Source organism: Physeter macrocephalus, chromosome 16 (assembly GCF_002837175.3).
Source record: "Physeter macrocephalus isolate SW-GA chromosome 16, ASM283717v5, whole genome shotgun sequence".
In the NCBI taxonomy this organism is placed as follows: domain Eukaryota; kingdom Metazoa; phylum Chordata; class Mammalia; order Artiodactyla; family Physeteridae; genus Physeter; species Physeter macrocephalus.
The window spans coordinates 68,527,313-68,538,639 of record NC_041229.1 but is presented as its reverse complement, the minus strand read 5'-3'; the positions used below and the strand labels follow the sequence as shown (position 1 = coordinate 68,538,639).

Below are 11,327 nucleotides of genomic sequence, written 5' to 3'. Positions count from 1 at the left end.
AACAAAAAAGAATTAACACTTATGTAACAAGAAACATGTTACCCATTCTCAGCCATTAACCAGTTGCCTGGTTTTAAGTCTCCAAAATTGGATTAAAAATGGGACCAAATAAGAACATGAGATACTAGGGTGGCTTGTCCTTAGAGTTACTTAGGAATTGCCATTATATGGAACTTTGATGATTTTCATGGGTTGAGAGGAAGGATGCGTCTGGGTAGCTAAGAGTAATGTTGCAAAAGCGAGCAGATTCTGTATCCGGACTTTTTTTGGTCCAAGTAGAAATCAAGTAGAAATTAAACTTCTTATTTCTTTAAATTTTGTGCTGCTTTGTGGGAGGAGAAAGCGGTTCACTTAAGGATTAAAAAAATAATGTTGGAAACAACTCAAACCTCCAGAAAGCTCAGGAATGGTAATAGTGGTCCCGCCAGAATGAGGGTGCAAAAGGCATATCTTTTGCTGACTCTGATTGAAGTGGAAACAATTGTTAAAAAGACCCAACCTTCTGAACACTGAATTAGTTTAAAACTAAAACACAAAAGACAGACCCGATGAGTTTTTTATTGAACAGTCTCTTGTGTTAAAGAAAATAGTACAGATTCAAGGCTATAGCATATATATATATGTTGTGTTTGGAATATCCTGATGTGTTTAATGCAGATTCTTAAAGTAGTGTATTCAAAGCAATGTATGCATCTCATCCATGGTACATATTTGGATTAAGAATGATAAAGAAGGCCTGCAACAGAAACGAAACAGTAATTTTAACAATGAATGAGTAACAACTGCTGATGGACTCAACGCGGTAAAATGACCTTTTACACTAATCCTTGATAGTCTCCCTGAATTTGGTGTGCTTATGAGTGCTCGGAAGGGGATGGAAAACCATGATCTTCCCTATGGTTGTGTCAGAGGACCAGACCCCTGGTGTGGAGGGCTGACATAGGTTTGACTTCCCCAGATTTTACGGCCAAGCTTGATTCTGCAACATTCCTTTCTCCCTAGATTTGACGTCTTTTTCTTGGCCTCTGAAACACTTTTTCTATGTATAAAATTTTAGGACTTAAGAAGCCCTTTCAAGTACAGAGATAGATAGTATTTCTGTTGAAGGAATGGCTTGGTGGGCTGCGGACAGATTTAACAAAATGTTTGCGTAACTGAAAAAATGTTTTCTTGTTAGAAACTGGTTTGAGAACTTAAAAGTCTGTGTCGGAAGATTTTAAAAACTCACTCAGGTTTGGGACTGCTATAGAGGCTAGTTTTGCTGCCTTGGCCTTGGTTCTATAAGGATCTAACATCAGAAGGTTCATAAGGCTGGCTTCCTAAGAGAATTGTGTCCAAAAAACCCCCAAAAAGAAGGGAAAAATGATTTCTAGACTTAGTACCTTTTGCCTCAGGCGTAAGAACTGGTTACCTTATGTTCAAATAAAGCAGCCATCATTTCTTTCCTCTGGGCCATCAAGAACCAATATTAGGGGTTGAGATACATACGAATTTCTCAGTGAAAGAAAAAAGCCACCCACCATCAGTGCTTCTCTTCATGTCTGCCAGCTGTTTTCCCCAAGAACTGTTGATGACCGAGGAGACTCAACAATGGGCCCTAAAGTTCCACTAAATGAGAAGAGACGAGCAAACAATAGTTCCCTGCAAGAGGGAGCAGGCCAGACGAGAATGAGGGGAATCTGCACTCCACCTGACAGGGACTGTCTCCCCCATGCTGCGCCCCGGCACCAGGCACAGAGTCATCTGCAGACAGTTGCCTCTCCATGTGCAGGAGGCCGGGGTCTCTTTCCTGCCACCCAGGTCGGTGCTCCAGAGGGACACGTTTCCATTCAGTACAGGTGGCTGACACTACTCGTGCTGGATGAGGGCTGGCTGAGGATGAGGGAGCACCCCCCTCAGTCTGTGCCCACCAAGAAGTGTACAGAAGAATGTCCCTGGCATCCACAAGACTACTGGGCAGACCACACTGCAGAAATGAAAACTAATGTACACGATTTAAATTGCCTTAAACAAACAAGCAAACAAACAATCCAGCCATTGGTGACTCTGGGGGGTCTAGAGTGCAGCCCTGGGAAGCGTGTACCCTTGTTAACACGGGTGAACATGGCATGCTCTGATCTCCTTCTTGTCTTTGCAGCTGGTAAACTGGGAGCTTTTGAACCTTTTCTTTACAGTCATGTAGCGTTCCTGGATCCCACCTCCACACAGTTTGGTGCATTCTGACCAGGCTGTCCATGGGCGCATCCTACAGCCTGAAAGCATGAGAAGACCTGGTTAGGCCAGCAGACACGAGGGAAAGAACAAGGAAGCTGAACTCTAGTAAACAGCTGTCAAACTTAGTTAGTTGTTTGGGCTTTTCTGCTCTTGTATGTAACAATTTGTTGAATTAAATAATGGCTAGAGTCCTTATTAGGGACTGTTAGCTTATATGTGACAGACTGCAAAAATTGGCCATAAATACTCACTCAGCTCTTCCCCATCAAGGGGCAGAGTCCGCTTCTCCACCTCTTGAATCTGGCCTTGGCTCTATGACTTGCTTTTGGCCAATGGGACATGAGCAAACATGGCTTGAAAAAGGTTGTCGGGAACCTTTCTACCACTATGTAAGCAAGCCTGGCTATCTGCTGGAGAGACCACGTGGAGAGAGGCTCCAGAAACACAGGTGAGGCCAATCTAGACCTTCCAGCCCTAGCTGAGCCGCCACCTGACAGTAGCGACTTGAGAGCCTAAACTAGATGCCAGAAGAATCAGCTGAGTCAGGCCAAGTCACTGCCCTACAGAATCATGTTAATTTCATTTGTTTTGGGGTGGCTTGTTAATGCTGCAGCCACTCAAGGAGCAGTTAACCACTCTCTCTTATGCTTTGCTCCCCCAAGTACTTAGCCTCTCAAGTACTAAGTTAACTCAGGTATAATTGATTATTTTTCCTGTGTAAATAGACATGACTTTCTCAAAGAAAACTTCCCTGACCCCAAGATTAGGTTAGATCTTTAAAAAAAAAAAAAAGAGCTTCCATAGCACTCTATACATTACTCCATTGTAGATCCAATTAATTACATTTATGATTATCCAGTCAATACTACGCTGAGTTTTATGTCATAGTGCCTGCCTGGCACATAGTTGGGCATAATGTTTGTTGACTGGCCAACTGACCGCCATGTGCAATAGACAACATTTTGATATGGGAACAGCTCCCTAGTGGAAAGATAATGAACTTCAGATAGCTCTGCATATCTGCACTTCTCTAGTCCTAGATGGAGGTGTAATGTCTTAAGGAAGAGAAGAGAAGAGAAAAGGGTAATTTGAGCTGCACCTTTAAAAATAGAAACCCATTAACCTTCACTTATATGCGGCACCTTCCTTACCCACTGCAGGGAATCCAAAGACCATCAATTGGCCTGGACCCAAGACTGACCGCGGATCTTCCCAACTTACCATTTCATCATTTTGCTGATGATATTGCACACTTGGCTTGGATCAGCTTATTCAGCAGTGAAGCTCTAGGTGGGATTTTTTTTTTTTTTTTTTTTTTTTTTAAGTCTTGGAACGCCTTCAGTTATGCAGGAGGAGGGGGACACATAATCTCTCTCCTGGGCTACAGAGAAAACCAGCCTCTGTTTTTGCCACCTCCAAACCACTCAGCACAGGCCTGTTAAAGTCACGCTGTTGCTTAAAACCTTCACCTACAGAATCAAGTCATCAGCAGGCCTTTCATGGTCTGGTCCCTACCCTACCTCTCCAGCTTGGTTTCCTGCCTCCCCTCTGCTATACTCTGTGTCCCTTCTGCCTTCCACTTACTACCTGAACATATCTTGCTCTTTGGTATCTCAGTGCCATTGTAATGACTACTCCTGCTGCCTGGGATGCCCTTGTTTTACTGGCAAACTCCTACAAGTTCTTCCAGACCCACTCTGCTTTGACGTCTCCCTGAACGCCAGCCTCACACTTGGCAGCACCTGGAAACTGGTCCCCGTCGGACTCCTCCCTCAGCTGCTCGCTCCTCCGGCTCTCTCGGGCCTCCCTCCAGCGCAGCTTCTGGATGGATGGATTCCGGAGGCATTTCCGGATGCGGCACTTTTTCCGCTGCACAGTCTCCGGGCAGGGTGCACCTCCAAACTGAGGCTCCATTTGGATCATGCGGGTTCGAATCATGTGGCCTTTCCCACATGACTTGTTACATTCCGACCATTGGGACCATTCAGTGAGCTCACAGTCAATGGCTGGCAAGACACAGATGGGCGTGAGTGTATCTCATGTCTGAAACAAGATATGGTCACCTATACTCTCCTTTGATACTCTCCTTTGAACATCTCAACACAAGCCTATGGGAAATGCACAGCAGGTGCTGTTACCCCATTTTACAGAAGAGGAAACAGGCTCCAAGAGACAGACTGACTTTTTCCAGCCCACACGGTTGGTAAGCAGTAGATGCAGGATTGGTGCCCAGATCAAAACCCACATGCTATGCCCTCTTTATGATTTGAGAAGGCTTTTGGGGGGACCTTGAAGATTAGTTCAAAGCCTCTTGCCTTGCTCTCTAAGCTTCTAGAATATTGTCAAATTAGCCTCAAGTGGCACAGACTAGCTTCCCACAGCCAAGGACCCTGATTTTCTGAGGGAAGGCACAGTTCACTGGTGCCATTTTCCAGAGCTGCCCCCATGGACTAATACTAAGGACATTGTGACTTTTGCAGTAAGACCCAGGCAGTGTCTCTTGTTCTCGATATCATCCTGGGTCTTATATATGGCAGTCTGCAAAAAACACAGGAGTCAGAAATAGGAAATTCAGTAGAGAAGAGGGGCAGTAGCAAGTGGTGTCATGGTTTATCATGGTAAGAGATCCAGCAAAGTCTTCTCATTAAGCCAGCATCTCACAAATGTGGACGAAAGATAACCCATTAGAGTGATTCTCAGGATGCTTCCTAGGGAGGCAAATGATTTCCAAACTCTGCTTCCCTTGCAAAGTGAGGGCCCGGCTGGATGGATCTAGGAAAAACTCATTTTGTTCATGGTCTTAGGCCTTTTCTCCCTGTGGGGGCTCAGGCAGCTTTCCCATCTGCAGCATGGGGATAATGTTATTTTTCTCATTAGGTTGTGAGAATTAAGTGAAGTAATGCTCTCAGCCCAGTTTCTGGCTCACTTACTGTAGGTCTCCCTTCATTCACTGGACCCTGTGGATATAGAATTTTGTTTAAGTCAGTAAGAGTGTCTCAGAACATTCTGGAGCCCCAGCTCTGGTAAGCTGTGTTGAACACGGGGTAGATCTTAGTAAAAGCCCAAGGCTTTGTTTAGTTTGATGGTCTGGGTCATCTCCACACCTGACTTTGGCTAAAACAGCTCAGGAACTGTAGTACGAAACATTGGTGGAGGTCTGCACTTCCCAAGTCCAGTGCTCGGCACTTTGTACCAATTATGTGGCTTAATTCTCAGATTAACATAGGAAGTTTTTCTCACTGTTTTACAGATGAGGGACAGGGATGCTAAGTAATGTGCTGAAGTTTATACAGCCAGTAAGGGACAGAGCTAGGACCTGTCCCCAGGCAGGCAGCCTGAGTAAGGGGAGGAAGCACAGAAGGCTGCAAGTGCATTTCAGAGAAAGCCAGAAAACAGATCTTAGTAAGTGTGTCTGACTTTCCACCACCTTAAAGGGAAGCTCTCATGGAAGACTAGCCAGAAGAATGGGCTCTCTCCTTGGAAATTAGTCCTCAGATAATAAACTCACCCTCATCTCCTCTCAAATCTCACAGAGATTTGAGAGGAGATGAGGGTGGGCATGGAGCTTTTGAGCTTGTTGACTTGCTGGCTTGTCTTCTTATCAAGGCTGCAAAAGTACAGGAGTCACTGGTTTAAAGTCTACCCTTTGGTCATGGGTAAATAAACTGGTCACAGGGAGGAGGAATAGAATGAAAAAGCTTGGAAAACCCCATGGGTCAGACAAGCCTCTAACTTGGTGGGGGGGGAGTGGAGAAATATGAAATAAGTTTTATCGAGCCTGTGCTGTTTTCCATCTAAGTCTCTCCTGTTTAGACTTCACAGCCATTTACAGTTTGGGTGTTTTGTAGATGGTTAGTGGGATCCCCTTTTACTACTGAGAAGATTTGAGAGTTTAAGTAACTTTGCTAACACAGAGATCCAGGGCCCAGCAAACAGTCATAACTGTGCGACCTAGCACAGGGCTGGTTAGCAGGAGGAGAGGAGAGGAGCCCCAGGACTTACGGCACTCGGGCAGCATGCACTTTTCCACTTGCTCCAGCTCCTCATTACAGTCCCCGAGTTCAGCCAGAGACTTGAGCATCCGCTGGCGGGTCCGCATGCCCTTCCCACAGGTCACGCTGCAGTCGCTCCACTCGGACCACGGGGACAGCAAGCAGGGGATGGTGTCTAGACCAAGAGCCAGGTTTGCCACTGAGAACAGGCTCCCTTTGCTTTCTTTGATCTGGTACCCCGTACCCTGTGTCCCCCACTCAGGCCCCTTGAGTAAAGTGAAATTGACCAAGGGGTTCAGATAACCAAAGTGACCGCCCCCCCCCACCCCCCACCCCCGGAACCAGGAGTGGCTCCACAGGCCACTAACTGCTGCTCTTGTCACTCTCCAGCATCTCCTCTGATCCAGCTGGTGCTCATGATGTGGCATCAGATGTGGCTCAGTAATATGAATACACAAGTCCCACCTGAAACAGCCGTGAGGGTCTGAGTAGGATCTTACTAGAGACAGAAACATCCCACATGCCCCAAGAACCATGCACTAAAAGATAGGCTCAATGATGTGTTTTTGGACACTTTGGTGCTGAAATCGCTAGAATGTGTATGTACTTGGGTGCATGTGTACATCTGTGTAGTGATGTGTGGGCCTATGTGCATCTGTGCGTAGAGGAGGGGTTGTAATGCTTTATGGGGCCACAGGCAAGTCCAACATAGAACAAGAATGAGGGGGGTCTGTGATGACTTGAGGAATGCACAACCTGCCTACATGTATTCCCCCCACTCCAAAAAAAAGATACTATGGTGCCCTATAAAACACAGCTACAGGTGAATTCTACCCAGAGGCCACCAGTTTGCCACCCCAGCATTGCTCAGAATGCCTCTCAAAGGAGGCCACTCTCTCTGGGTCTGGATGATATCCTCACACCTATAGCTCTCTCTCATCTTGCTCCTAGAAGTGCCCTGCAAGGATGGGGGCGGGGGTGTCCATATTTCCTCTTGCACCTGCCCAGCCTTGACGGTGGTTAATAGTAAGGGCTGCTGTGGTCCTCTGTCCCCTCTCCCACGCCCACTCACGGCACTCGGGCATCATGCACTTCTCTGCCTGAGACGTCTCAGTCTTGCACATGGAGCCGTCCGCCGGGCTCATCTTGACCATGCGGTGCCGCTTCTTCATGCCCATCCCGCAGGTGGCGCTGCACTCGTCCCACTCGCCCCACTCAGTCATCAGGCAGCTGCTGGGAGCTGGGGAGTCCGGCGGTGTTTAGTGTCGCCTTGGCAGCCTCGGGAGCCCCGCGCCCGCCCCTCCCGCCCGGCACCCCACTCACAGCACTCCTCGTTGACCGTGCACTTCTCCGTCTCCTCAGTGGGCAGCGTGCACACGGAGCCGTCCTCCGGGAACTGCTTCACGTACCTCTCCCGGGACCGCATGCCAGTGCCGCAGGAGATGCTGCAGGGCGACCAGGTGATCCACTCGGACATGGTGCAGGTGGAGCCGTCTGCAACACGGGAGCAGATACTGCAGACCGGGCGCTACGACGCCGGGATCTGCACGACCAACCGAATTCCCCAAAGGCGGGCATCAAGAAGGCCAGATGGCATTCAGGGGCAGTTAGGCAGTTGAGGATGGAAGTCGACATAAAAGGCACACATCTTTAAACTAGGAATTGTTCTTTAAAGAAAATGCTTTTTTCCAGGTGCACGGAGCGCTTGGGATTACTCCTTGTCTCATGACAACACATTTGAAAGGTGCTTGGATGGATAGGAGTGTGTGTTTGTGTGTTTGCCTGTTTGTTTAGTTCTAAAGAAGAGGGAAATTAAGTCATCCATCCACCCATCCATTTACTCGTGTCAGTAAAGCTTTACTGACTGCTTAGTGGTATGTACTGAGGTTAAATAGATGTGTAAGGTACGGATTTTGATCTTCTCCAGAACGAGAGATGGGCACATAAACTGCAATAATTCTACGTATTGAAAATATGACAACAGACATAAGCCCCGCGGATTGGAATGGGGATGCTCCTTGGAGTTCTGGGTGAGATTTCACAGAAGAGGGCACATCTGAGTGCACTTTTGTTGGGTAGAGAATATCTGTATTTAAGGTGACGGGAACAGCTCTTGCAATAACCTGTACCGAGTGTATTGCGTGTGGCACTGGGAGATGAGGCTAGAAAGGACTGAAGTCAGAGTGTGAAGCCTCCTGCACATGTCCGCAGGCTGTCACGTGCACGTGGGTGATGCCTACACGTTGTTATTGAACCTATGGACAGTGTTGCTAAACAGTGCTTGCTGGCGGTGCAGTAATAAAGATGGCTGGAACCCACATTAGACCCAGGGAAATTCTGACATTTCCTACAACGTGAATGAACCTGAGGACATTATGCTGAGTGAAATAAGCCAGTCACAAAAAGACAAATACTGTATGATTCCACTTATATGAGATACCCAGAATGGTCAATTCTTAGAAAGTAGAATGGTGGTTGCCAGGGGTTGGGGGAATGGAGAGTTAGTGGTTAATGCGTCTAGAGTTTGTTTTGCAAGATGAAAGGAGTTCTGGAGATAGAGGGTGGTGATGGTTGCCTGTGTGTGCGTGTGTGTGTGAGTGTGTACACACTTAATACCACTGAACTGTACAATTAAAAACAGTTAAGTTGGTAAACTTGATGCTGTGTACCACCAAAACTACACCACCAGGCACAGCCCAGCATGTTTCAGAATTGTCATCACCTCCTGGGAGCCACCTGAACTCCACCCCTGTAGAGGGGGTGGTTAAAGATTTCAGCTCCCACGGCAGAGGCCACAGACAGCCCGCCCGTCTGCCTCCCCTCCTCAAGCCCAAGAAAGAGAAAGAGCCTCCAGCGTTGCCAGTCCTGTCACAACTTCCTCCCTGCCTGTTCATAGGAATGGCCTGTGCATGCAGGGTTCACTCCTCTCTGAAGTGCCTTATCATGGGCACAAAGAGCAATAAACCACTGTGGAGTGCAGCCAGGAGAGGTATTTAAGACTGTGCCCCAGGAAGAGCCAGAGTGAATGACCTGCAGTGGCGGGTGAGCTTTCTTCACTTACCCTCAGCTTGGAAGTGGTTTTCTTCCTGCCATAAACCAGCCCAGCCTATACATCCCTTCCTATTGCCTTGTTAACACCTCTGAGACAGTTAAGATCAGAGCACAGAGTATAGATCTGTTCAGTCAAGAGAGAGGAAGTGTACCCTGGAAAGTAGGCAGCTGACCTTTGCATAGCAATCAGAGTAGTGCCATGTTGAAGCCTGAGCCATCATGACATGGGTGGCGCAAGCTTATAGTTCAAGCCTGACCTTTGACCAGTTACAAGGAGAGACAGAATTGCCGCAGTCAGTCCAAAGGTCCTGACGCAAGGAACTGAGGGCTCTGACCCAGGCTGAGGTAGGACATGCACGGGGTTCCATGAATGACACAGAATTAGGGCAATGATTTAGATTCAATCTTGGCCAACCTGTTCACCTGCTTCTTAAAAAGAGGTTGAAGTTAAGGCCCAGAAGCAGGCAGCTTGCTATCTGTTGTTTGTCATAAATAAGATGTGTGCTAGCTCTTCAGTAACTTGTGTCTATTTTCTTCCATGGCTGGTGGGTATGAGGGTGGGTGGTCAGTTAATCTCAAGAATTCTTTTGATGTCATAAGACATGTCTTTGTTCACAGCCCTCAAGATACTGTTGGACATGGGAGTCTGCCCTTGGTGGTCCCCACTGACAAATACAGTCAGGGTCCTAGTGCCCCATTGGAGGGGTGCTGCTGCCTGACCAGGTTATGAGAGGCTGGCACGGCCAGGCAGGACCCTCCCTTCCTGAGCCTGGGTGTCCCGTCACCTTCATCGCTGCAGCCCGGGCCCGTGCAGGGCTGGAAGTCCTGGGTGTCGGGACAGGGGACACTGAGGTCCAGCTGTGCCTTCAGCATGCGCTGCCGCATCCTCTTGCCTTTGTCGCAGGTGGAAGAGCTACAGGCGGACCACGGGGACCAGTTGGAGTAGATGCAGGTTTCGGGGGTGTCATCTGGAAAGAGTATGTGACATGGTTTTCCTGGGAGCCTGTGGAAGCTGTGACTGGGCCTCTCTCCCCAGACGAGCTCACGAAGGGACAAGAAAATCCCCGCTGTCTGCCCAGCCTCCGGGAGCCTGGGTACTCCGGGGATGCAAGCAGCCATTTACTTCCCTTTCAAAATTATAGTTTGGGCATTCCACTAATACAAATCTAAGTAACTTAAAAATACGGAAAGATTCTCTTACTGTCCCTTCCCCTCAACACATGAACACAAGCCCCTCACCCTGGCAGACATCATTTCCACACAGGTGCAGGCATATCACAGGCAATTTGAGGGAAACACAGGTTTTTGTGTGTGGTGTTGCTCATCTTCCCAGTGACCCATACACAGTGTCATGATGAGAATAAGGGTGGCCATTGTTCACTGAGCACTTATCATGTGCCAGCATCATTCTAAGAACCGTATTCATTTTATCCCATTAGCTCCTTACCACAGCTCTCTACAAGGCGGGTTCTTCTATTATCCCCATTTTACAGTTGAGGAAACTGGTAGAAAGGTGGGCCTCTTGCCCAGGGCCAGAGGAGGAGAGCCCAGCTTGTCTGGCTCCAGATCCTATGAGAGAACTTGAGGTGAAGCCAGGGCTCTGCCACTGCCTCCTGACTGTAGGGTCTGGGCTCCCTTTCCTTGCTGGGGAAGTGGATGGACCCACTCCTGCCTCACAGGCTAGTGTGAGAATCAAAGCAGAGAGTCATCTGAGTACTGTGAAGCCTATGCAAATGCCATTTGCCTGATACTGTTGAATATATATTCCGGTGTCATACCTTCACCAATTCCCTTATACTTTGTGCCTAGCCTTGGCCTTGTTTTGAATTATATTTCAAGCAGAAATCCACGAAGAAGCGATTACCAAATCAAAGGATATAATATATCTGTGGCTTTTAAAACATGTTAGCAAATTGCTTTCCCAAAAGATAGCTTATGTTTAGTTCCCAATTTATGTTGCCACCTGCAACAAAGGAAGACAACTTACCTTCATCTTTCTCTTCTGGAGCCAGGTCTGCTACAATATCGTCAACATTGTCAGGTACAATATTGCACTGTTCCCCCTGCAAA

At 47.7% G+C, this 11,327-nt stretch overlaps 1 protein-coding gene across 1 annotated transcript in view; it reads right to left on the bottom strand.

The window, feature by feature from the left end:
* Positions 1-299: 299 nt before the first annotated feature.
* SPON1 (spondin 1) overlaps positions 300-11,327 on the bottom strand; it is a 276,795-nt gene continuing 265,767 nt past the window's right edge. Inside the window, exons 10-16 of the mRNA XM_024118692.3 lie at positions 11,245-11,320; positions 10,043-10,225; positions 7,530-7,700; positions 7,279-7,446; positions 6,217-6,381; positions 3,957-4,220; positions 300-2,252 (exon numbers count right to left, since the gene is read on the bottom strand). Of these exons, the coding sequence (XP_023974460.1) occupies positions 2,089-2,252; positions 3,957-4,220; positions 6,217-6,381; positions 7,279-7,446; positions 7,530-7,700; positions 10,043-10,225; positions 11,245-11,320 (1,191 nt within the window). The 3' untranslated portion in view covers positions 300-2,088. The remainder of the gene's footprint in view (positions 2,253-3,956; positions 4,221-6,216; positions 6,382-7,278; positions 7,447-7,529; positions 7,701-10,042; positions 10,226-11,244; positions 11,321-11,327) is intronic.